The following is a 27,643-nucleotide window of genomic DNA, read 5'->3' on the forward strand; positions in this document are numbered from 1 at the left end:
CCCATTACCAGAAAGCAGGGAAACCAGTGTTGTACAAAAGAAACCTATTGACATACATAATGTAGTAGGCTCTGAAATCTCTCGACTCCTGTTCTAGAGCACTTGCTGCATCTTATCTTGGTACTGGATGCCACCAAGACAGACAGTTCTTGTTATGTCCATTTGTCTGCTCTGCTGGATTGTCAGTTGTCATCTGTATTTAAAGAGCTGTGTGGTGAAAACTAGCTTGCTGCTAGGCAATATGAGTTGTTTTGTAAGTTGCTTTGCCATTACCATTGTATATTTTGCCAGTAGTGAGGCTGGAGTAAATGGCAGTGGGGGATTCACAGAGCTGGTTTTGCAGTGTAAATGATTGCCGGGATGGTGTGTTGTACATTTTGATAAGCATCTTGTGAAAATTGAGGGGACAACAGAAGGTGACCATGTATGGTGGGAGGACGCTTTTGAGAAGTCAATCTCAAAACCATTTAAATAGGCGTAACACCATCTTCTCTCGGTACACCTGACCTTCTCATCCCCCTCCCTCTCTCTCTCTCTCTCCCCCCCTCCCTCTCCCTCTCTCCGCCCCCTCCCTCTCTCTCCCTCCCTCCCTCCCTCCCTCCCTCCCACACCCTCCCCCTCCTACACCCTCCCCTTCCTCCCACCCTGTGTACTTTTGGATGATTTCATCTCAAATTATGCAGGTCAAAAGTGAATGTGTAATATCATTATTTTAAAGTGTTTTGAGAAAAATATATGATGAAGTTCCACCTTTCAGAAACTAAAATATTTGGATTTTCTGATGATTTGTTAAAACATTATAGATCTCTCTAAATGAGAGCATTTGTGAAAATGTAGTAACAAAAGGGAAAGTTTTAAAATAAAAACCTCATTCACAATAATATCAGACATGATTTACACATACACACTTCTTGCTTTTATTCATTTTAGTTTAGAAAAATAAGCTATGAAAATTTGTAACTTTAAGCAAACTTCAAAATTATGTTTGTAAATATGAATAGTCACACAGAGTTACCTGTCTTGATAAATGATAAAATGGAAAGACCGCTAAGTAATCCTGAAATCTTAAACCATCAAAATATCTCTATATAAAATGAGAGAATCTGAAATTTTTTGATTCATTATCAATTGTTTTCTCTAAAACCATGATTCTGAATATTCTAAAAATTGCATGTACATTAGTATGTTCTATAGAAAAAGATTAGCAATTAGCATTTCAGTCACCTCAGTTCAGCATGGGTACTGGTCGTCCAAAGGGTTCTGTTTCACCCCCCTCCCCCCTCTGAACATAAGTGTACATTTTTATGGTTCTGATATTATTCACGAATTTTCATTGTCTTCTGTCATGATTTTACTTCTTTATGAGATACCATGAATTAAAATGGCCTACCGAGCGAGGTGGCGCAGTGGTTACACACCGGACTTGCATTCGGAAGGACGACGGTTCAATCCTGCGTCCGGCCATCCTGATTTAGGTTTTCCGTGATTTCCCTAAATCACTCCAGGCAAATGCCGGGATGGTTCCTCTGAAAGGGCAAGGCCGAATTCCTTCCCCATCCTTCCCTAATCCGATGAGACCGATGACCACGCTGTCTGGTCTCCTTCCCCAAACCAACCAACCAACCAACCAATTAAAATGGCCTACACTGTAAGAGTTAACACTGCACTGTTGGGAAGAGTTGATTTGCTTTTTTTTTTTCTCGTCGTTGAACTTGTAGAGCTGAGATTAATTTGCACATTGACAAGGATGATCCCAGAGCAGTAATTAGGAAATGGGAACTGCACACTAAGTTTTTGATGATAGCCATTTGAAAGAATTTCCCAGACCATGAGGTGTCATGAAGCAGATGGTGACATCTTGCAGCTCGTCAGAGACACTAATCATTTGTCCCACTCACACAAGAAATGAATAATCTAATTGGATATTTTATTTTGCATAAACTGATTATTTTGTCAAAAATTGATTGTTTTCGTCGTTACACAAGGAATAAAGTTGCTCGCAACAAAGTCTTCTAAAGCATACTGATACCTCTGCATTTCTATTTTTTCAAAACAATACTTTTTCTACTGCTCAACATAATCCCCTTGAACATTTGTGCACTTGTCCCAACGGGCTACAAGCTGCATGGAACTCTTTATCTTGATGTTTGAACCAATTCCCCACAAATTTTTTCTCATCCTCATTGTCCTGGAACCTCTTCCCATGTAATGCCTCCTTCGGTCCACAAAACAAATGGAAACCACTAGGTGCTAAATCAGGACTGTAAGAGGGATGAGGCAGTACTTCCCAGCCCATTTTGTCAATGGTTTCACATGTTAGTTGAGCAATATGAGGACGCGCATTGCCTTGCTGGAGAATCACACCTCTCCTTTGAGATCTACAGTGTCTCTCTCTTCACCTTGTCCAAAAGCAGAACCAAGTAGTATTGGCTGTTCATTGTATGCTGCTCTTTGGGATAATCACAAAAAGTGGACCTTTAGCATCCCAAAACACCATCAACATGACTTTTCCTGTTGATGCTTTGGTTTTGAATTTTTTCTTGCCAGGTGAGTTGTTGTGTTTCCACTCCACGGTTTGTCTTTTTGATTCTGGCCCAAGTTTCATCACAAGTTAAAATTTTGTTGAGGAAGTCTTCACCTTCTCTTTCATAACATTCCTTCAGCTCTGAGCACACTCTCAACCTTGTTTCATTGTATAGCTGCATCAACTCCTTTGAGACCCATCTTGCACATGTTTTACGGTATTTCAGCTTGTTATGGATAATGTTATGAACTGTACTAGTGCTAACTTGAACCTTATCAACTAACATTTCCACAGTCACATGGCGGTCGGCATGAATAATGCCATCAATTCGACTTTCAAGTGCAGGAGTTGAAACTGCAACTGGTCGGCCAGAATGGTTTTCGTCAGTCACTGAGTCGATACCATGATTGAACTGCTCTACCCACTTTAAAAATTTGCACTATTCGTATAACCTTCAGCATAAACTTTAGACATTCTACAGTATATATTCACAGCTTTCTCACCCTCAGCAAGTAAAAAACGAATAGCAGAATGTTGTTCAACTAATGTGTACATTTCAAGCGGACTCACCATCTTGAAATGTATTTTTGCATTTATAAACAAAACAATGTTGATACATCAGATGATCAGGGCTCATCCTAGTGATGCCAACTTAAAGCCATAAAAGTACTAAACTTGCCCTACTAACAGTTTTTTTCTCCAGACCAATTCGTCTCTTTAATTATTGAATGATCCTCATATTTGCCACTCCAGGATGCAACCCAGCAGTGACTTGTCTGAATTCCTATCACTGTCTTCACAGCAGACCATTTTTGTCCTTTTTTTCAATAGAATTCACCTAATGTGCTTTCATTTATAAATAAGAGTTTCGTGTTTTGTAGTAATTTTGATATGGTCTGTAGAAATTCAGTAACATCTCTTACATCATCAACAGCTTCATGCTGGATATTAAATCTTGTTGCAAGATGTTTACATAGACCTCCTACCCCATCACATGCACTTTTTCCATGACCTGTTGCTCAAATATCCAGTTTTTTATCGTAATTCCTGTACTGTGTTTTCCAATTTCATTAAGCTTAAAGTGGTTTTTAAAATGAAATGCAGCACCATCAGTCACATACACTTGTATAGGAAATATGTGGCATACAGATGCTATATCATCAGTTATGCTGACAACATAGCATGCACGTGCACTGTCACGAATGAGATCACACAGTAGCAAAACAGTGTGATGTACCAAGGAAGTGGGCAACACATGTGAATATTGACACTTGTGTTGTGTGCCAATGGTAACTTTGAACTTCATTCTGCAAAGCAACAGACCAGTTCTCAGCAAAGTTGAAATGAAGAACTAATGTGTCAGTATTCTGGAAACTGGCTGATTTTACTTCTGCTACGGCCTGTCTCTGAATGCTGCGGATATAATGACGAGCTACTCCTTTCACGACCAAGTACCTAACCTCTGTAACAAACTCCCGTAGCTCCACTGTTTTGTTGACCAGCTGTCCTCACTCCCACAATGCATAGGTTATGTAATTTCAGAATGCTGAAGGTGTAACGCTTCAACGGTCATCCCTTCACCACCAGGACACAGTGCACACTCACGCAACCGACATTTATCTTGTGGCTCTCGACATATACGCAAGAGCATCAGTTCCATCTCTGTGTACTTCTTCCCTGTGACACTACGTACGGTGCAACAAATAAGTGCATACTTTCTTCACTGGCTGGCATTCGACTCATTTTGGTCGTAAGAAGTAAAATTTTGTGAGATCAGCTTTTAAATTTGGGTTCTCCTTTTTCATTGACAAATGATTCTCTTACTGATCTTGTTATATATCTTTTTACCTCTTTAACAATGTAGGAAAAGATATATTGTCGCATACCATAAAAAAGGCGTGTTAAGTTGCATAGAGTCGCAATTAAAAGACACTTACACAAAGCTTTTGGCCACAGTCTTCATAAGCAAAAGAGAAACAAAGAAACACATGCCATTTGTACACATAAGCAAGCACACCTCAAGCATACATGACTGCCAACTCGGGCAGCTCAGCTCATACATTGTTGATATTCCTACATGGAGTTTCCACTGTTGGTTTTTACCTTCTAACTTTTTCACCATTTTTCCTAGCAGAAATAACATCAGCCTGATTAGGGCTTAGATAATATTCTAAAGCAGCATCAAGCATATCATCTTGCAGTAGATTTTCACAATAGAAATCTGGGCGAGCCCAAATACGTTTTTTATTCTTTATTTTATGAGCTTCTGAAGTTAAATAATGTGAGGAAGTGGGTATGTATTTGTGTACGGGGTACCTGGTATCAGTGTCAGTAGTCGTACCGTGTCAGTGTGGGCACCTGCCGAGGCAGCAGTGTTCAGGTTTTGAAAGTGCACATCACATTGGGTGCACATGTCACAATCATCAGGTTCTGCACCAACTGCATCTACCATATACACTTCACAAAGTTTTCAAGATCTTGCTTGAGTAAAGCTTGTTTCAAGTTCTTTCACTTTTCTTTGTACATACCATGTTCTTCCTGTGTTTCTTATCTTGTGTGGGCATTTAAGGAGAGGTATATTAGAGGCTACAATAGAAATGCTCAAATTCAACACATCAACAACTTTGAACACGCAGCTCTGCACTGTCTTCTTCAGTTTCAGACTCCAATGTCAGTGATCGTTCCGGTGGATTATCACTAAATTTCTTTTTGTACCAAATATAGCTATTCCTGCTCAGTGGATGTGATGGTAACCCAGTTACACGAGGTATGATGGGGGCTGAGCAAAGAAAATGTGTTCAGTTCCTAGGAGTCCTTGTAACATGTGATAAGAAAATATGTGCTTCTAAAAAGTAACAAACATACAGTTCCCCATAATAAATAAAACGGTTCTCTGCCAAAGTGTCATACCACTGATCAAAAGATCTGCAGTTCAGTACCTACTTATTCCTACCTTTTTCATCTGTGACCTATCACTTGTTTCTCCAATGACTTTGTTTGTTAATGTGTAAACTTCCAAGTTGTGCTGTTATTTGGAGTTCATATTAAAACAGTAGGTCTTTCTATAACTGGCTGTGTAAGTCAGTTGAAAAGTCAGACAATGCCAACAGTTTACTTCTCCCCACAGCACTGTAGCCAGTAAAACACTGAGGTGTTTGACACCAACTTTTTGGTCAATGACAATTTTACCTCAATTTACAAGTAGACTCGACTAATTCTTTGAGGCCTTCATACTGACCGTCATTTGGCTGTAAGAGATCCCGACGAATGCACGCCATCCGTGTAATGAGATTTATGGATCACTTTAATGCAGAAAAATTGTAGACTGGGATACATTTCACAGCAGTTTTTCTGTGTGACTCTGTCGGCAACCCTTGCCTTACTTTGTAGTATTGGTAGGTTAACGTCACTAATTGGCTAACTGTTAGGGTCACATTCGGCACAGTTAACTGTTTTGACAGAAATCCTCCTCCAATATACACATCACCTTTAAAAAACAATGTTTCCCTGCTGATTTGGGATTTCACCAAATGAATGTTTTATTGACTTGTTGTCGGTTTCAAATTCGTAACAGTTATATCATCACATGAGGAGATGCTGAGTTGCAGATAGGCACCACAACTCCATTGTTTTATTAACAGTGATATCAATCGTTCCTGTTATTAATATTGTTACAAGTTTTATCTGCTGTTGCATTGTGAAATAAGAACAGTTAATTTAATTCTGTTTTATATTACAGATTTCATTTTGACATTATTTAAATCTGGACCACCAAGTCAGGCATCTTCTATTAATTGTACTTAAATTGTTATTTTGTTCATGTGTTTGGCAACAAGAAAAATATAATTCTCTATTCTTGTGGCTGTATGAATGATGTAAAATGTGAGAGAGTATAGAGCATTTTCACCAAATAAAAGGAACACTGAAGAATGGACAGGCAAGTAGAAATGATGAATTCCACAGCTATAGAACGAAGTCCATTGTCAGAAATTAAAAACTCTCTCTCTCTCTCTCTCTCTCTCTCTCTCTCTCTCTCTCTCTCTCTCTCTCTGTGTGTGTGTGTGTGTGTGTGTGTGTGTGTGTGTGTGTGTGTGTTTTCTGTCTCCTGCTCTGCATGCTGTGTGGAGTGATTAGTGACCTTGATTGTGCCGTGTGGTGAGGAAATAGAACTGGAGAGGAAATAGAAATGGGTGGGTGGACTGGCAAGAGGGAGGAATAGGGCAGGAAAGAGCTATGGAGTATACTATTAGTTTACAACCTGTAAGATTGTGTAGCAAAGTTGGTAGGTACCTACGTAGGGAGACAGACAGCAGAGCAAGAGTGAAAGAGTGAAAGAGTGAAAATTGAGTTAGGGGGTAGAAGTTGGAGTGGAAGGTGAGTGATCCAGAGTAGAAGAAAACTTTGAAGGAACAAAGAACTCTGTGAGCTACGGTAGAATACAGAGTAACTAGGGGAGTGTAAAGCCAACACAGGAATGGGAGAAGGGGTGTAGAGTTGGTCGAGGCAGGTGTCAGGCAGGCACAGACACTGACAGAAGTCATGGAAATCGGGGTTAGTTGTCACCTGCACGATTCAGAAAGGCTCGTGATAGGAGGGACGGTGTTTGTGGCATAGGTCGCAAAGCAGTTGTTGAAGCAGCATGACAGTATTTTGTGCTGTACAGTTTTGAAATTCGGTCACATAGTCAGTTTATGGCCTTCGTTTGGCAGTAGCCCTTCATTGAGGTGCTCAGATTGTTTCAGTTATGATTAATGTGGTTTACATTGCTTTTACAGGTAGCCATTTAGCAGATGACAGTGACAGGGACTGACTGGGAGGCAGTTGGCAGACAAGTGAGACAGGGGTGGAGATCAGTAGCAGTGATTGAAGGCAGAGTTAGTAATGATAGTGGGAATAAAATGAACCATTTAAAGTCACAGGCAAAAGAAGTTTGACCTTGATGGGAAATATGATTCTGTTTCTCCTGTTCTGTGTTGTACTTAGTGACAAAAGGGGCACTCGCCATCTGCATAGTCAGGCCTGAGACTTATTATACCCTTTAGCTGTGGAACGTGCTCCTCAACATAGTGAGATAAGACTTCAGTGGCCACTTCACAATGGGTGTGACTTTATATCCCCACCCCTCTTTCTGCCCTTCTCCACGTACTTCTTGTCCGAGCTAAGATTTTCTCTGTCCAGCTGGGAACATGTGCTTCATGCCTGACCTCACCTCCTCACCTGTTCTCGTTCTATTTCACCCTCTGGTGGCTCCACACCAGCCTTACGCTCCCAGTTTTATTTTTCTACTCCATCTCAATTCATTAATTTTATTCTTTTCTTATGTCTTTATCTCGTCTCTTACTCCAGGTATTCCATCTTCCACCTGTGTGAATTCCATTTTCCTACCTTATCATCATTGTTAGTGATCCCTTATCCGCTGAGCACTGTTAGTGCACTGTTCTCTTATTGGGGAAAAAGCTGACTGGGCTATCTGTAATTATGTTTTCAGTGATTTCCGTAAACTTATTAAAGTAAATACCAGGATTGTGCTTTCAGAGGGGGGAAGATACTAGTTGCTTTTCTTCGTGACGTCCAATCCTCACATAGTTTGATCCAAGCTTGCGCTCCATCTCTGATGATCTTGTAATTGATGCACTGTTTAACCCTACTCTTTGTGTTCCATCATACACGACTTCCGTACTGGCACAGGACTCGGTCTGCAAACTAACCAGTTTATTATACCCGTCTGTCACTTGGCAGCTCCTCTATTATTAGGTGAATGACGATCTATACCGGCATACGTATAATACGAGGTCTCAGATTTTCTGTCGATATGCTCGTTAGTGGTTTTTGTTTAAAAGCTGCAGACAGAATTTTTGCAATATTTTTCAGGTGTGAAGAATGTGGCAAGTGTTTCTCTCAGAAGACGGTGCTGCAGTCCCACAGCACAGTACACACTGATGCGAGACCACACGTGTGTCCACAATGTGGCAAAGCTTTCAAGCAGTTCAGCTCACTGTACCTGCACAGCAAGTGTCATTTGCCAGACCAGGTGAAGCCTAAATTCCCGTGTGACATCTGCCACAAAGAGTAAGTAATTGAAATGTATTGTTTAACTGTGTGCCAATAACACGTTTACTATTTACATCGAAGGACAGTTGCTTGGGTTATACCCTCACCACATTTTTATTTGTACGTGTATTAATTTTATTTATGATATTTTAGTAAAAAAATATTATCATATACAAAACCAAAATGCAGAGAATGTGTCATCTACGCAAGTGTATTTCAGTAAAATACCCAGGGGATTCCAGTGTCAGGAGTACATGTATGACAACTGTGTGGCCCTGAGCTGACTCCAGCATTGCTTCCACTTTCCTGTGTCAGACTCCTTTCTTCTCTCGTAGAAGCCTCCCTAGGCCAACTCTTGTTTATTTTCATCCCAGTGGTATTAGGTTTCGAGGCTGGAGGATGTATTTCGGTTTCTAGTGTTCTTCACAGTTTGGTAGCATCATTGTTCCTCTCTCAGTATCGCCTTTCAGAATACCATTCAGAATTGTAATTTCAGGATTTAGCCTGGTCTCACGGTGACCAATTAGAAAGTCAAAGGTGGAAAATCATTTGATAAAGAATTCCACCAACTGTGACCATTGTTGTTGTTGTGGTCTTCAGTCCTGAGACTGGTTTGATGCAGCTCTCCATGCTACTCTATCCTGTGCAAGCTGTTTCATCTCCCAGTACCTACTGCAGCCTACATCCTTCTGAATCTGCTTAGTGTATTCATCTCTTGGTCTCCCGCTACGATTTTTACCCTCCTTGCTGCCCTCCAATACTAAATTGGTGATCCTTTGATGCCTCGGAATATGTCCTACCAACCGATCCCTTCTTCTAGTAAAGTTGTGCCACAAACTCCTCTTATCCCCAGTTCTATTCAATACCTCCTCATTAGTTATCTGACTACCCATGTAATCTTCAGCATTTATCTCTAGCACCACATTTCAAAAGCTTCTATTCTCTTCTTGTCTAAACTATTTATCCTCCATGTTTCACTTCCATACATATTTACACTCCATGCAAATACTTTCAGAAATGACTTCCTGACACTTAAATCTATACTCGATGTTAACAAATTTCTCTTCTTCAGAAATGCTTTCCTTGCCATTGCTAGTCTACATTTTATATCCTCTCTACTTCGACCATCATCAGTTATTTTGCTCCCCAAATAGCAAAACTCCTTTACTACTTTAAGTGTCTCATTTCCTAATCTAATTCCCTCAGCATCACCCGACTTAATTCGACTACATTCCATTATCCTTGTTTTGCTTTTGTTGATGTTCATCTTATACCCTCCTTTCAAGACACTGTCCATTCCATTCAATTGCTCTTCCAAGTCCTTTGCTGTCTCTGACAGAATTATAATGTCATCGGGGAACCTCAAAAATTTAATTTCTTCTCCATCGATTTTAATACCTACTCTGAACTTTTCTTTTGTTTCTTTACTGCTTGCTCAATATACAGATTGAATACCATCGGGGAGAGACTAAAACCCTGTCTCACTCATTTCCCAACCACTGCTTCCCTTTCATGTCCCTCGACTCTTATAACTGCCATCTGGTTTCTGTACAAACTGTAAATAGCCTTTCGCTCCCTATATTTTTACCCCTGCCACCTTCAGAATTTGAAAGAGTATTCCAGTCAACATTGTCAAAAGCTTTCTCTAAGTCTACAAATGCTATAAATGTAGGTTTGCATTTTCTTAATCTAGCTTCTACGATAAGTCGTATGGCCAGTATTGCCTCACGTGTTCCAATATTTCTACGAAATCCAAACTGATCTTCCCCGAAGTCGGCTTCTACCAGTTTTTCCATTCGTCTGTAAATAATTCACGTTAGTATTTTGCATCTGTGACTTATTAAATTGATAGTTCGGTAATTTTCACATGTGGCAACACCTGCTTTCTTTGGGATTGGAATTATTATAGTCTTCTTGAAGTCCAAGGGTACTTCGCCTGTCTCATACATCTTGCTCATCAGATGGTAGAGTTTTGTCAGGGCTGGCTCTCCCAAGGCTATCAGTAGTTCTAATGGAATGTTGTCTACTTCCGGGGCCTTGTTTCGACTCAGGTCTTTCAGTGCTCTGTCAAATTCTTCACGCAGTATCATATCTCCCATTTCATCTTCATCTACATCCTCTTCCATTTCAATAATATTGTCCTCAAGTACATCACCCTTATATTGACCCTCTATATACTCCTTCCACCTTTCTGCTGTCCCTTCTTTGCTTAGAACTGGGTTTCCATCTGAGGTCTTAATATTGATGCAAGTGGTTCTCTTTCCTCCAAAGTTCTCTTTAATTTTTCTGTAGGCAATATCTATCTTACCCCTAGTGATATATGCCTCTACATCCTCACATTTGTCCTCTAGCCATCCCTGCTTAGCCATTTTGCACTTCCTGCCAATCTCATTTTTGAGACATTTGTATTCCTTTTTGCCTGCTTCATTTACTGTATTGTTATATTTCTTTGTTTCATCAATTAAATTCAATATTTCTTCTGTCACCCAAGGATTTCTAATAGCCCTCATCTTTTTACCTACTTGATCCTCTGCTGCCTTCACTACTTCATCCCTCAAAGCTAGCCATTCTTCTTCCACTGTATTTCTTTCCCCCCTCCTTGTCAATTGTTCCCTTATGCTCTCCCTGAAACTTTGTACAAACTCTGGTTTAGTCAATTTATCCAGGTCCCATCTCTTTAAATTCCCAACTTTTTGCAGTTTCTTCAGTTTTAATCTCCAGTTCATAACCAATAGATTGTGGTCAGAGTCCACATCTGCCCCTGGAAATGTCTTACAATTTAAAACCTGGTTCCTAAATCTGTGTCTTATCATTATACAATCTATCTGAAACCTGTCAGTACCTCCAGGCTTCTTCCATGTATACAATCTTCTTTTATGATTCTTACTGTGACCATAGATTGCAGAAAAGACAGCATTTGGTTTTGGTAGGCTGTCATTCACACACATTAAAAAAAAAAAATGTAAACCTAAACTAAATCTAAATGCATCTAATTTTTCACATTGCATCATGATAACTGTCTGGAAAATTAAATATCTTTACTGACATCGTGAACAAACACACAATTCTTACCTTGGATGGTGTTTGTGGATCACTTTATAAAGGATTAACATGAAATGAGTCATTATAAATTGCCCACAATTTGTGAATATATTTCTAATAAATCTCATAATTATTGATATAGTTGTGTAATTTTAAATTTCAGTTGCCCACAGTTACAATATTAACTTTGAAATTTGCGAATAGGACATACACAAACATCAGTGTACACACTCACACCAATTACAATAATAACACACTGAAACACAGGGAAGAAAGAAAAATTCTGGGATCTCATGGACCAAAACTTGGTCAATATTACTATATCAAGCATTAAATTTTTTTAGGTGATTTCGGTACACAACATGACAAGAAAGGAGATATAGAGATATCTTTGAAAAATGGCTAGCTCATAAGTGCACAAACAAAAATAGACAAAGTTTGATTAAGAGTTGCAGAAACCACAAAAAAACTTATCTCAAAATCAACGTGCTTTAAAGAGAACCTCATAAATTAAAAAACTGGAAATATCCCGACTTCAGAATAAGTGACTGGCAGCTGGACCATGTCTGTATTAATAAATTTCACCATCATGAAATCTATAACAATAAGTCCTAAGAGCAATGGGCACAGGGTTTGACTAGTCTGTTATAAAGGTCAAAGTGAAATGAACCCCTATGGTAAAGAACAAATCTCCAAATAAAAATACCAGAAGATTCAATCAAACCAAATTCATAAAAATAATGTAGTGTACTATAGGCTATCTGGGTAAGCATCTGTCAACTTGATATCAGTTAAGGGAGTGACCATCAAATTAAAATTGATAGCAGAAGAATGACTCTCAATATCTACTAGCAAGAAAATTGATTGGTGGTATGAAGAATGTGGCCACACTGTTGAGTGAACACAATGAGCTCAGATAAACCGTCAGGGTGGCCCCGGCATCACACTGCACGGCACACAGGTTGTACAGACACTGACGCTGCCATTGCTGGTGGCAGTAAGTACAGGAATCTGTGGATGCGTGACATGTGGGATCTGTATTTACGAAACATGTATCATCAAATTGGAATAGCAAGCTTTAAATTAAAAATTGAGGTATGCTGTCAGAATAAAAGAAGATGTCATCATTTAGTAAGTGTAAAGAATATGAATAACAATGGGGACAAGTTATGCAGGGTGCCACAGATAAAAGTAACCCATGTAAAAGTACCCCGTGTAAGTGTAAAGGAAATGCAGTGAAATTACAGAAATGAAGAGCTGAAATGGATTTAGCATTTATTTACAATGTAAAATACAGTGGAAAATACATTTATAGAGATGTTGAAAGTGACCCTCTGCAACATCAGTTACACAGTCATGCACATCTAAGCATTTTCAGATACACCCAGCATAAAGTTAGGATGTCAGTGGCAGCAGCTTCATGGCTGATGTTGTCTATAATTTCCTGTATTTTGTGTCGATTTGTTTCATAGAACTTGCTCCTCAACTGTTCCCATAGGCAAAAAAATCACGTCATTAGACCTAGCAAAAGTGGTGGCCGTAAATGTTCGCTGGCAGTTTGTTCCTCAGTGAATACGTCGTGGACTTGTTCCGGGGACACCTTAGATGAGTGGCATGATACGCATCTTACTGGAAGAAGCAGAATTGGCTTTCATATTCAGTGACTTTACCGCAAAACATATCAGAAATTTCTGTGTTTGCTACCGTGTTGAGGATAGTGTAAAAAAATGTCAGTCCAAAGATGCATGTTCCTGTTACACCACACCAGACACTGATTTTTTCATCATCCGGTGGTTGCTGACACACAATGTTAGTGTCCTCAATTGACAAGTGTCTTGTGTTCTACGAATTCACATGACTGGAAAGATGAAATCGTGCTTCGTCTAGTGATGTAATGGAAAGGGTTTAACAAACCACCGTTGATGTTATTCAAAAGCCATGAGCAGTAATCTGCACGTTTCTGACTGTCATCCTCCTATCATTGCTGCCCAACAGCCACATGAAATGGCAACTAATTAAGACTTTTCAATATCCGTTAGTGGTCCCCCCTACTTACATGCACCTATTGGGCCAATTTACGTGTAGACGTCTTTGGGCTCTGAACAATTCTTCAGTGAACGTGTGAAGTAACTTACGGTGTGCAAACTGAAGGAATTCTTTGTAGTTTTACGTTTTGCACAGATCCGTAGGTTTGCCAATTTTTATGCCGAGTCTGTATTGCTCTCTTTGAGTAGTTCTCTACCTGGATACTTCTCCCTGCAAATTTTTTGAGTGTACTTAGTCGAACCTTTTTTCACATATCCTTTCACAATCTCAATTCTTCACTCTATTGAGAAATTCATTTTGCAGACTGCAGAGAGAAATGTCTAACTTCACTGACGAAATAATCTGAAACGCTGACAGAAGAATGCTAACAATCGATTAGTGCATAAAACTGTCCATTGTTATTGCCGTTTACTCTATTTCAGAAATCCAGATAATGCATCCGTTCAGAGGGAACTGCGCCACCCCGTATAAAGTTCACAATTTTTTTTTTTTTTTTTTTTTTTTTTTTTTTTTTTTTTTTTTTTTAAATGGCCATTTCCTTACATGAATTAAAAGTGCACTTCAGATTTTTATACAGTAAGCTATGAAATGAAGTGTTGTGAACTGGTGAATAACATGGTAATTGTAACAGTAGAGTTAGGGATCCTAACATTTCTAATTCCTTTATTTTCTGTTGTAAGTACAGAACGGTATGCAAGACAGTGTTGTATTGCAACAATGTTTCCTTTTGTTCGTATTACGTAACACATGGCAGGTTAAAAACTAGCATTGTGAAACAATGAATTCTGCGTGTGGTCAGCTGATGGTTCAGATATTTACATCCAGAACAAAAATTTATGGAACTGTGCTCATTCAAACAACTTTAGAGAAAGTATATTTGAATTATTGCTATAAATAGTTTTACTGTGAAATATTTGTAGTGAAAAGAAAGTGACAGATAGTAACTATAAGAAAAAAACAATACCAGTGATAGTTAATATTTGAAATTGTTAGAGTAAAATTTAATTTGTTCTTCAATTATTGTTCCAAGACCAGCTGGAGGTAATGTAAAATTATTTTATGATAGGAAGTATATTGGTATTGTATATCAAACAACTGTTCAATAGGTAGCACTAAAGGTTTTCTGTGTTGCAAGTTGTGTAACAGTCTCAGTTCAGAAGTGTGAGAATATTTTTGAAATAACTTTAAACGTGAATCTATGCCGTATTAAGAAGCCGAGCATCAAAGATGTAATTTGAGTTTTTCTTGTATGAATATGTGTGAAAATTCGCGTAGTAGAAATTCATAATTTATTATTTTTTATCCTCGTTTCATCACTCAAAAAAGGAGCATATTTTTTCAATTAAGTAATTTATTTTTGGGTAATTTGTTATGATCACCCATTACTCTGATGAATTGGAACTTAAATGATTATTATTTTTTTCTTATTACAGTTTGTGTGCTAATTTTCCTGAGACTTAAACACCACACATCACGAAAAGAATGTCCAGAGGTGACAGAAGTTGTAGGATAGTGATATACATGTATACAAGTGGTGGTAGTATCTTGTACACAAGGTACAAAAGGGAGCAGTCATTTGTACTCCGGTCATTCATGTGGGTAGGTTTCCAACATGATTTTGGCTGCATGACAGGAATTAACAGACTTTGAACATGAAATGGTCATTGGTGCCAGACTCATTGGACATTCCAGTTCAGAAATCATTAGGGAAGTGAATATTCCAAGATCCACAGTGTCAAGAGTCTGCCAAGAATACCAAATTTCAGGCTTTACCTCTCAAATCGGACAAAGCAGTGGCCCACGGCCTTCACTTAATGACCGAGAACATTGGCATTTGTGTAGAGTTGTGAGTGCTAACAGACTAGCAGCTCTGTGTGAAATAACAGCAGAAATCAATGTGGGATGTACAATGAACCTATCCATTTGGATAGTGTGGCAAAATTTAGTGTTAATGGGCTATGGCAGTAGATGACAGACACAAATGACTTTGCTAATAGCACATTGCCCTCAGTGCCTTTCGTAGGCTCACGTCCATATCATTTGGATCTTAGATAACTGGAAGACTGTGGCCTGGTCAGATGATTCCCAGTTTCAGTTGGTAAGGGCTGATGCTAGAGTCTGTGCAGGCCCCATGAAGCCATACACCCAAGTTGTTAGCAAGGCACTGTGCAAGCTAGTGGTGACTCCACTGGGTCCTCTGATCCAATTGAATTGGTCATTGACTGGAAATGCGTATGTTCATCTATTTGTAGACCATTTGCATCCATCCGTGGAGTTCATGTTTCCAAACCATAGTGGAATTTTTATGGAGGACAATGCACCATGTCAGCAGGCCACAGTTGTTCGCGATTGGTTTCAAGAACAGTCTGGATAATTCCAACAAGTGATTCGACTACCCAGATCACCTGACATGAATCCCATTGAACGTTTATGGGACATAAAGGAGAGGTCAGTTTGTGCACAAAATCCTTCACTCCCAACATTTTCTCAATTATGGATGGCTGTAGAGGCAGCATGCCCAATATTTCTACTGGGGTTTTCCAATGACTTGTTGAGTCTATGTCACATCCAGCTGCTGCACTATGCCAGGCAAAATGAGGTCAGACACGATATTACGATGCTCCCATGAGCAAGATGTATGAGACAGGCAAAATACCCTCAGACTTCAAGAAGAACATAATAATCCCAATCCCAAAGAAAGCAGGTGTTGCCACATGTGAAAATTACCGAACTATCAGTTTAATAAGTCACAGCTGCAAAATACTAACGTGAATTCTTTACAGACGAATGGAAAAACTGGTAGAAGCCGACCTCGGGGAAGATCAGTTTGGATTCCGTAGAAATGTTGGAACACGTGAGGCAATGACCCTACGACATATCTTAGAAGAAAAATTAAGGAAAGGCAAACCTACATTTCTAGCATTTGTAGACTTAGAGAAAGCTTTTGACAATGTTGATTGAAATACTCTCTTTCAAATTCTGAAGGTGGCAGGGTTAAAATACAGAGAGCGAAAGGCTATTTACAATTTGTACAGAAACCAGATGGCAGTTATAAGAGTCGAGGGGTATGAAAGGGAAGCTGTGGTTGGGTAGGGAGTGAGACAGGGTTGTAGCCTCTCCCCGATGTTATTCAATCTGTATATTGAGCAAGCAATAAAGGAAACAAAATAAAAGTTCGGAGTAGGTATTAAAATCGATGGAGAAGAAATAAAAACTTTGAGGTTCGCCAATGACATCGTAATTCTGTCAGAGACAGCAAAGGACTTGGAAGAGCTGTTGACCGGAATGGACAGTGTCTTGAAAGGAGGGTATAAGATGAACACCAACAAAAGCAAAGCGAGGATAATGGAATGTAGTCGAATTAAGTCGGGTGATGCTGAGGGAATTAGATTAGGAAATGAGACACTTAAAGTAGTAAAGGAGTTTTGCTATTTGGGGAGCAAAATAACTGATGATGGTCGGAGTAGAGAGGATATAAAATGTAGACTGGCAATGGCAAGGAAAGCGTTTCTGAAGAAGAGAAATTTGTTAACATCGAGTATTGATTTAAGTGTCAGGAAGTCGTTTCTCAAAGTATTTGTATGGAGTGTAGCCATGTATGGAAGTGAAACATGGATGATAAATAGTTTAGACAAGAAGAGAATAGAAGTTTTCAAAATGTGGTGCTACAGATGAATGCTGAAGATTAGATGGGTAGATCACATAACTAATGAGGAAGTATTGAATAGGATTGGGGAGAAGAGAAGTTTGTGGCACAACTTGACCAGAAGAAGGGATCAGTTGGTAGGACATATTCTGAGGCATCAAGGGATCACCAATTTAGTATTGGAGGACAGCGTGGAGGGTAAAAATCGTAGAGGGAGACCAAGAGATGAATACACTAAGCAGATTCAGAAGGTTGTAGGTTGCATTAGGTACTGGGAGATGAAGCAGCTTGCACAGGATAGAGTAGCATGGAGAGCTGCATCAAACCAGTCTCAGGACTGAAGACCACAACAACAACAAGATGACTTTTGTCACCTCTATGTAATGTTTCTGTTGTATAACTGATGTGCATCTAATGTAAGTGTGTGTATGTGCTATGATTTAATTATCAGATTGCTACAGGATTTAAACTGATTTTACTAGTCTTACATTTTGGGGCACCACACTACCAACACCAAATGTAGAATCCCATTTCTAATGCCCCTGACAAATATTATCATTTCCAATAATTACTTCTTCTATGATGTTGTGAACATATAGAAACAAATTAACACCCAGCAGGGGCCATGTGGACGGTTCTCCTTGTGTAGTTCAGATTCGTTGATGACAGCTTTTATGATCTGGATCATGGGTCAAGATACACTATCCTCATTCCTCCATAACCTCAATACATTCTTCCCTATCCTTATCACCTGGTCCTCCTTAGACCGATGTTCTATTTCCCTGGGTGTTGGCCTCCATGTCTCTGAGATCTCTGTAAAAAACCAGTGTTTCTATCAATCCCATTTACCGTTGACATTACTAACATTTTCATTGCTACTGACACTTTCACATTAAAAATTCTCTGATAACTCAGTCTGGCCACCCATAAATGGCACTTTTAGAGTGACAGACAATCCATTTTCATGTATAATAAAGGTCTGGCTAAGGCTTTCACAAACAAGCATTGTCCTCCTAACCTAGACCAGAAACAGATTTCCTGTTCCATATCCGTGCATGACCACAACCCACTCGCCAGTTGCAAAAGAACATTCCTCACTACCCACCAGCTTAACACTTCCCTTGCCAGAGTTATCATTGTGCTCAGAAATTACGAACATCCTACTCCCATTCTTTCAAAAACCTTCAAAATTGGTATTCTGCCACCCACTCAGTCTACCTACGAAATATGTTGGTCTTTGCTGATGACTCGTGTTCTCCCAGCACTTTGCATACAGATCATACCCTTGTGGAAGCCCAACATGCAAGTCATGCGTGTCTACTCAAATGAATGGCCACCACTGAACTGTGATGGATAGCGCTACTGAAAGCGACACCCTCGACTCCACTGGCAGCTTCACAGCCTCTGCTATCTGGATTCTTCTACAGCCCCACACTCCTCCCCTGCTCCTGGATACCAGCTTCTCTGGACTACAGAGATGTGTGTTACCCGTATAAAACATTCTTTCATTCTGCAATCTGTCTGGCCTCAATCTGTGATAGCACATACCCCACACTCATTTCCAGTCATGTCCCTATGCTCCATGGTTCACTCATTCTACACTCACAACTTGCCCTTCAAAGCCACCCTGTTCCTGTATTCCAACTCTCCCTCACAGCATACTCCTCCACTTCACTGTACGCCACACCTAACTCCCTGACCGGAGCGAGCTCGTCACTGTCGTATTACGTTCTACTTCTTTCAACCTTCGACCTACATTATGTGCGTACTGGCTACACAGCACCTCAACTGCTTAGTGAGTTATTTCTATTATTTGTATTCCACCAATTAATTTCCAATAGAATATGTAAATGAGTAGTATCTGAAGTTGTAAGCAAATTTTCTGAGATAATAAAAGAATTGTGATCTAGCTGGATATATATAGATCTCATTGATGATGATGTTGCAATATAAATATTTGTTTGTGCAGAAGAAATGTATTTTATAAGTTTTATACAGCCATTATGAACATTTTTTTTAAACTTTAGAGGCACAGTGACTTGGACTGAATTTAACCATCCATGAAAGCTAACAATTTAATTCACTTTAGAGTAAAGAGGTATCTTAGAAATGACTTTTTCTGTACTTGTTTTTGAAGGAAAAGCTTTCAAACTGACAGTTGGTTCTTTCTTTGATGTTTCTGTCAAGTTTTGTTTTTATAATTTTTGTTTATTCTTATGCTGATTTAAATACAATTGGATATTATTTTGGTACTGATTATTTTTTGTGTAGTTTAACTTTTTAGAGTCTTTGTCATCATCATTGTTGCATTATTATTATTATTATTATTATTACTGTAACTTTCTGATACAATAAGTTTTTAAGTATAGTTTGTTTGGAAACTGTAGCCTGATTTTACTGTAAGATAGTAAGATACGATACTTATAAATGAACACCATATTGTGATTAGCAATTAGACTTATACAATGCAAACCAAATATGCCCCATTATATATTCTTAAAAATATTCAAGCTATTGGCAGCTTCTTAATGGAGGCCCGATTCCACCACAGAGCAGAAACTTAGATGATATAGAGTTACAACAGGATGATCTATTGCTGGCAGGAACAGCAATTTAAAATTACATTGGTGCGACCATCGTGGCACCTACCCGTATTTCCAAAGTGGCTTGTAGTTGACTGAGACCCTTTGTTGCATGTTGTTGTCACTGCTGCTGCTGTCAGTCCAAAGACTGGTTTAATGTAGCTCTCCATGGTAGTCTATCCTTTGCAAGCTTCTTCGTCTCTGCATTTGTAGTGCAACCTACATCCATTTGAACCTGCTTAGAGTATTCAAGCCTTGGTCTTTCTCTACGATCTTACACCTTCTTTCCATTACAAATTTGACAATTCATTAATGCCTCAAGATGTGACCTGTCAAGCAATCCCTGTTTTTAATCAGGTTGTACCATAAACTTGTTTTCTCTCTCATTCAGTTAAGTACCTCCGCATTTGTTATTCGATCTATTCACCTCATTTTCACTGAGTGATGTGGCGCAGTGATAACACACTGGACTCGCATTCAGCGTGATGACAGTTTGAACCCACGTCTGAACGTCCCGATTTAGGTTTTCCATGATTTCCCCAAATCACTTCAGGCAAATGCCAGAATGCTTCCTTTAAAAGGGCTTGGCCAACTTTGTTCCCCATTCTTCCCTAATCTGATGGGACCAACGACCTCACTATTTGGTCCCTACCGCAAATCAACTAACCGACCACCTCATTTTCAGCATTCTTGTCTGACTTACGTATCACCCACATTCCACTTCCATACAAGGCCAAACTCCAAACAAGAACTTTCAGAAAAGTCTTCCTTACATGTAAATTTATATTAGACTCCAACAAATTCCCCCTTTTTTTCCAGAAATGGTTTTCTTCGTATAGCCAGTCAGCATTTTATATCTAGCTACTTCAGCCATCATCAGTAATTTTGCTATCCAAATAGCAAAAATCAGTACTATTTTAAGTGTCTTGTTCCATAATCTAATTCTCTCTGTGTCACCTAATTAAATTCAACCACATTTCATTACTTTTGTTTTCCTTTTATTAATGCACATTCAAATGTTTTTTCCGGCCCTGACAAAAAATCAGCAAACCTCGTAATTTTTATTTCTTCATCTTTAATTCCCTTTCCAAATATCTCTTCGCTTTCCTTCACAGGCTGCTCATTGTAACGTTGAATAACATCGAGGATGGGCTACAACCCTGTTTCATTCACTTTTCAATATAGCATCTTACTTAGGCGATGGTCAACAAAATCTACAAATTTTAAAAAATGCCCAACACTGTGCTGTCTGTAATAATGTTATTTTATTTTGCTACCAGTTTTGGTTCTGAACCATCATCAATGGCAGCTGGACAACATACAACAGTCAACAATGTGACAATGACAAATGAAATAACAAAAGCAGAAAAAGTGTAAAATAAATCAAAATACTCACAAAAATTATCACAGATGCATCACATGTCGTATGTGCCTTAAAACAAATTCTCACACAAAACCATAATTACCAAGATAATATGAAAACGAAAACTGGAACAATATAAAAGCATGATGGCACATTGACACAAGGACCACAAGTGATCAACAGCAAAACAAGTCAAAGAACTTCAAGTTCAAAGATGACAGTCTCAACCTAATCCAAAGAAATTGCCGTTAAATGAGTATGTGATAATCAGATAACAAAATTGAAGTATTTATAGTTCTACACTTGATTGAGTTTACATAAAAACACCAATAAAGTAAAATATAAAGTAACAGATAAGTAAGATTGATGAATGTAAAAGTAAAGACATTTTACAATCCATTCAAAAAACATAAGCATATAAAATACAGGTTACAGGTCAATCCGTTAAATTAATAATAAAATTAATGTAGAATATGTAGATGCAAAACATCTAAAATTTTATACTTATGGCAAAATGTAACTAAAAATTGTTGTGAAGAAAGTGTAACACATTGTTTAAAAAATATTTCATCAAAATTACTCCATAGTCATAAGATAAAATCAACAAAGACCATTTAGCCGACAGATAAAAATTATTAAAGGAGAACAATACACAATTATAAAACCAAAATACAGAGAAGTGATCATATCATTTGACAGTTTCTTTTTTTTTTTTTATTATTTATAAAAATCAACCTCAAATGTGAAAAAATAGGAGTGGACCTTTAATTCTGACCCTAAACGTATTCTAATAATTAATATAACTGTCAGAACATTAAAATATTTTTGGAAATTTGTGGTAAGGATTTATGGGACCAAACCATTAAAATATTGTGTGCGGGCGGGCAGAGGAAAGGGGTGAAAGGGGGGGGGGGTTTGCATGCTTATAGAAATAGGGTGAAGGGAAAGGAATTAAATATTTGATAAAACTTACAAAATCATGATTTAAAAATTAATACAGTCATAAAAAGTTTCGAGAGTAAAGAACTAAGGGACATTGCCCCTACGAACCTACAGAAATGTTAAAAACAGAGACCATAACAGTTATAGCCAGTTTAACAGAACATGGCATTTTGTATCACAAAATGAATAGAAATGGAACACAGATTTGTAATTTGTAATTTATTTGCGTGAAACATGTAATTACATGCATGGCAATTGGTAGTACAATACCACAGTATACAATCTAATTTTACTTTATAATAGGAACTTAAGAATGTAGTTCAATTTATTTGACGTAATAATACTTTACATTTTAGGTTCTACAGTAGGCTATAGAAGCACTGCTCAGTGAGCCACGATTTTAGATGTTTTTGGAATGTCTCCCCAGTAATTACCTTCAGTTCATTTGGCAGTGCATTGAAGTATTTTGCTCCATTAATATGTGGACTGTTTGCAGTTTTTTTCAGTCTTCTGTGTATCATATGGTAATTTTGTACGTGTCTAGTATTGTGACCGAGCGAGGTGGTGCAGTGGTTAGCACACTGGACTCGCATTTGGGAGGACGACGGTTCAATCCCGTCTCCGGCCATCCTGATTTAGGTTTTCCGTGATTTCCCTAAATCGCTTCAGGCAAATGCCGGGATGGTTCCTCTGAAATGGCACGGCCAATTTCCTTCTCCATCCTTCCCTCACCTGAGCTTGCGCTCCGTCTCTAATGACCTCGTTGTCGACAGGATGTTAAACACTAATATCCTCCTCCTCTAGTATTGTGCTCATGAATTTCTGCATTACGACATATTTCTTATCTTCTACAATTAATACTGTTGTTTCAAACATATACATTGAATAGATAGTTAGAATTTTAAATTCTATAAACAATCCCTTACATGATGTTCTAGTATCTTTTTTGCGTAATATTATCAAGACTCTTTTCTGAAGTTTAAATACTTGGTCTATGTGAGTTTTGGAAGCCCCGCCCCACAATGCAAGACCATATGCTAGAAATGGATGTATTAAACCAAAATACATCATCCTCATTGTTTGGGTATTGACATATGGACCTATTCTTCTTAAAACATATAAAGAGATAGGCTAGATGATAGCCTTGCACATTCATTGTCAATTTGTTGTGTCCATAGTAGTTTTCTATCTGTGCGTATACCTAGGAATTTGCACTCACTACAATTTTTCCCTAAAATATTACTATCTTGAGAATCAATACGAGTTTGCAGATCACCAACATTGAAGGGGATTATATTTGTTTTTTGTAAGTTGACTTTTAGATTGTCATTTTCAAACATTTCCATTGCAATATCTATAAATTTTTTACCTGTATGCTGAGATTAAGAATATCATTTCCCCAACAAAGGCCTGAAGTGTCATCTGCATACATTGTAATGAAGCTATCATTTTTTTACTATATTTGGGAAGTCATTGATGTAACATATAAAAAGGAAGGGACCAATTATCAATCCTTAAGGCACACCAAATTTAATATTCCTGACCCTTGATGTATAACTTTTTAATGTTTCTCCATTATTGTGTGAGACTGAGGTACAGTGTCTTCTGTTTTTTAAATATGATGTGATGAGGTGCAGTAGTTTTCCACTTATGCCATTTCTGGACAGTTTTGACAGAAGTACCTTATGATCAACCTTATAAAAAGCTTTTGATAGGTCTAGGAAAACTCCAGCTACTTTCCTGCTTTCATCAATTTTGTCAAGAACTTTCAGCATAAATTGAAATGTTGTAGTCAAGGTGCTATGACCACTTCTGAAACTATGGTGAAAATCTCCCAGGATGTTGTGCTTATTATAGTGCTCTAACATATATTTCAGAATTATTTTTTGAATTAACTTGCTAAAAATGTAAGTTAAAGCAAGTGGTCTGTAATTTTCTAGTATTTGTTTATCACCTTTTTGTAGAGAGGTTTAACAATGGCTAATTTTAGTATGTCAGGAAACACTCCTTCTTTTAAGAAACTATTTATTAGATGCACCAAAGGATATGCTAGATTGTTTTTGCACTGTTTAAGTAAAAATGGAGAAATTTCATCCCAGCCAGCCAGCCAGCGGATTTTTTGTTTTTACATTCTCTGATGAGCTGCAAAATATCCTTGATTTCAAGTTTATGGAGTTGATTAGCTTCAGAATTGTCCTCAGCAAGACTTCCAACAGGTACTTTATCTGTGGTACAAAAGTCAGATTCTACGATATCTATGAAATAGTCATTAAAAATGTTTCTGATCTCTTGAGGACTGGTAACATCAATATTGTTATTAGATATCTGTATGTTGATATTATCTTTTAGTTTTGTTTTATTGTCTCTTATTTCATTTACTATTGACCAGCAGGTCTTGGAGATACAATCTGAATTTTGTATTTTCGAGTTAGTCTTTTCAGCCTTCATTCTTTTGACTTGTTTGCGAAACTGGTACTTGTATTGTTTGTATTTATCCCTGTGCTCATTGTTTTTGGCCTCTCTTTGTCTCATATACATTTCTTCCATGTTTTTCTTTCAGTTCTTTGTTAGATTTATCAGATTCCACGGGCCTTGACTGTCTTGCCATATTAATATTCATCTTTCTGATGGGAATAGTATTATTTGGATGGTAAGATAATGTATCTAGAAAGGCATCCCATTTATTATTCACTCCTTCGGCTTGAAATACTAGATGGTAAGATTCATTTCCAAGGCTCTCTCAGTTTGGCAGTGTTGATAGCAGAGAGATTTCTTTTGTATTCATAAATTTTCTTCTTCTCCTTTTTTTTTTTGGACCTTGTAATGTGTTGACATTAATATTCCCTAATAATATAACATTTATATGTTCTTGCATGGACATTAATTTACATAATACTGTATTGAGGGAATTAAGAAATAATTCAAAATTTCCTTTTGGTGATCTATACAAGGCTAAGATAAAATATACAACAGACAAGAATTTTAACTTAATTGCTGCAATTTCACAGTGCAAATACTCTTTTACCCAAGCGATATTTTCGTAAGATTCTACTAAGTTATTTGTTCTCAGGTAGATAGCCACTCCTCCACCTTTATGGTTAGAACAACAGTAAAAAATCAGTTAATGAATAATTCTGGATTTTAAACAGGTGTATGTCATCTGCAGATTTTTGGTGTTCACTGACAACTTCTATGTGGGGTGTAATATCTGAAAGATAGTGGTCGAAAACATCAGTCTTATTACCCAATCCCTCTACATTATAATGAAGGAAAGAAATATTGCTCTCTTCAGGCACATTTTGTCCATGATAATCCCCTCTTCTGCATTTTAGTTTCCCTTAATATTTATAATGTTGCAAATGTCAGTAATCATCTTAGTGAAGGTCTTGGAGCCTAACCTGTTTAAGTGAGTACCATCTTTCCCCAGACATTTTTTGCTTAAAAACTTATTTGGATCGATAAATATTGCTCCTATATTATTACAGATCTCACGAATATTACAATTTATCCTCTCCATATAAGTATCACTCACAGACCTTCTGTAGTTTATTCCTCTGATTACAATTCTTGACGACCTGTATAAGTTTCTTGCTGATCGGATTAAGTTTCCATTTTCACTGACAATTTCTTCTTTGGTGGTGCTGCGTAGTGAATTTGTTCCTACATTAATGTAAACACCTTTGTAGATTCTTGTGGCTTCACCTGAAGATCTCCAATTTGAATTTCGAATATTGATTAAGTGATTATTTAACTGACGGATCCTGATACCAGAGCGAACGTTGAGTCTCGATTTTGGTATATCGACATGTTTTAGTTGTGAGTCACCTATAATGAAAAAGTCTTCTTGATTTTCCTTTTCAGTACTGTGATGACTAATTGGTTTTTTCCTGTATGTTATGTTGTTCCAGTGATATTTGTTTCTTCAATGTGTGTTTTCACTTTGCACTTTTTCACAGACAGTGGATATTAAAGTTTCAGAAAAATGAGTATCGTCACTTCGCGAGATTTCACTGTTAAGGTTGCTTACAACACCTTTCCTGCTTTTGATAGAAGATTTTACAGTTTCGATATGACCATCACAAACCGTGGAACTTAATGATTCAGTAAACTGGATATCATCACTTTGCAAGTTTTCACCATTAAGTTTGCTTACAACACTGTTTCTGCATTGGAAGGAGGTTTCACTTTCATCCTCTACACATACAGCGCAGCTAGAAGATACTGTAAACTGGGTGTAGTCTATTCGCGAGTTTTCACTGTTACGTTTGTTCACAAATCTATTACCGCTTTTGAGATGGTGTTTTTCATTTTCGCATTTTTCACAATTACTTTTTTCGTGTTTCATCAGCTCACTATTTACTTGTTTCAGTAGTGCTATTTCTAATTTTAGATTGTCTATTTCAGTTTTCAGAGATCTAATAACTCGTTCTTTTGTGTTCACCAATGTCGCTAATGTTACTTTTTCCATATGTAAACACTTGAAACATGACCATTGAAAATCGTCACTGATGAATTTTAAACACGTTTTTGCACACTTTTCGTGTAGCCAGTAGTTGCACATCACACATCTGATTCCTTTTATAATACGTTTCTGACATTTTTTACATGCTGAAGTATTTAACTTATTACTGCTAAAGAGCACTGTGTCACTGCACTTTTCTACTGCCGCCATCTGGGCATCCCACCAGATGCCAATATACCGAATTTAATCAGGGTTACTGACCAGAAAGTTTACTTGTTTGTTTGTTTGCTGTCCATATAAAATTCCATTTTCAGACATTGTTATAGTTTTATTTCACATATACAAAGGTTTAGTTAACGTACATAAGTGCATACAGTGATATAAATAGTGAATGCCAGCAATTATCATACTTTTTCTTGCAAAAACAAACTTATGCTATATACACTGTTATGATTTTTATATTGCAAAAACAAACTTATGATATATATACTGTTTTACAAAAGGATTTAACAAATTGAAGTCTTATACTGAATAACAACTTTTCTCAAGTAATAGATGCTTAAGTTTATTCTTTAAAGTGTTCAAATTAACTGTCTTGAAGTCAGATGGTTTCTTTTGTATATGAAACTACAGTCTGCAGCCTTTTTTTACTTTCAATTCTGTAAAAGCTTTTGCTTACCCATGTATTATATGAATTTGCAGTACTGTTTGTTAGATTATATGGTGGATTTTGTTTCACAAACATTATTGCCTGCAGGATTTACCTAGAATAGATAGTTAGTATTTCATATTTTCTGAAGATTTCTCTAAACCTTATCCACCTATGTTACTGCCTTTTTTTTGTAGTCTGAAGTGCCTGTCCACATTGACAGCTGTTAACTCACCACATATCTCAATACCATACTGAAGAAGTTGGTGTGTCACTCCCAAATATATTTGCCTCAAGCTCTCATGGTCCAGGAAGACTGAGACCATTTTCAGTAGA

The 27,643-nt window shown here is 37.7% G+C and overlaps 1 protein-coding gene across 1 annotated transcript in view; it reads left to right on the plus strand.

Annotated features, from left to right (window-relative positions):
- The window catches only part of LOC124596488 (zinc finger protein 879-like), a 358,944-nt gene that overhangs the window by 159,971 nt on the left and 171,330 nt on the right, over positions 1–27,643 (plus strand). Inside the window, exon 5 of the mRNA XM_047135638.1 lies at positions 8,396–8,593. Coding sequence (XP_046991594.1) covers positions 8,396–8,593 — 198 coding nt within the window. The remainder of the gene's footprint in view (positions 1–8,395; positions 8,594–27,643) is intronic.

The sequence above is a fragment of the Schistocerca americana genome, chromosome 2 (assembly GCF_021461395.2).
Source record: "Schistocerca americana isolate TAMUIC-IGC-003095 chromosome 2, iqSchAmer2.1, whole genome shotgun sequence".
NCBI lineage: Eukaryota > Metazoa > Arthropoda > Insecta > Orthoptera > Acrididae > Schistocerca > Schistocerca americana.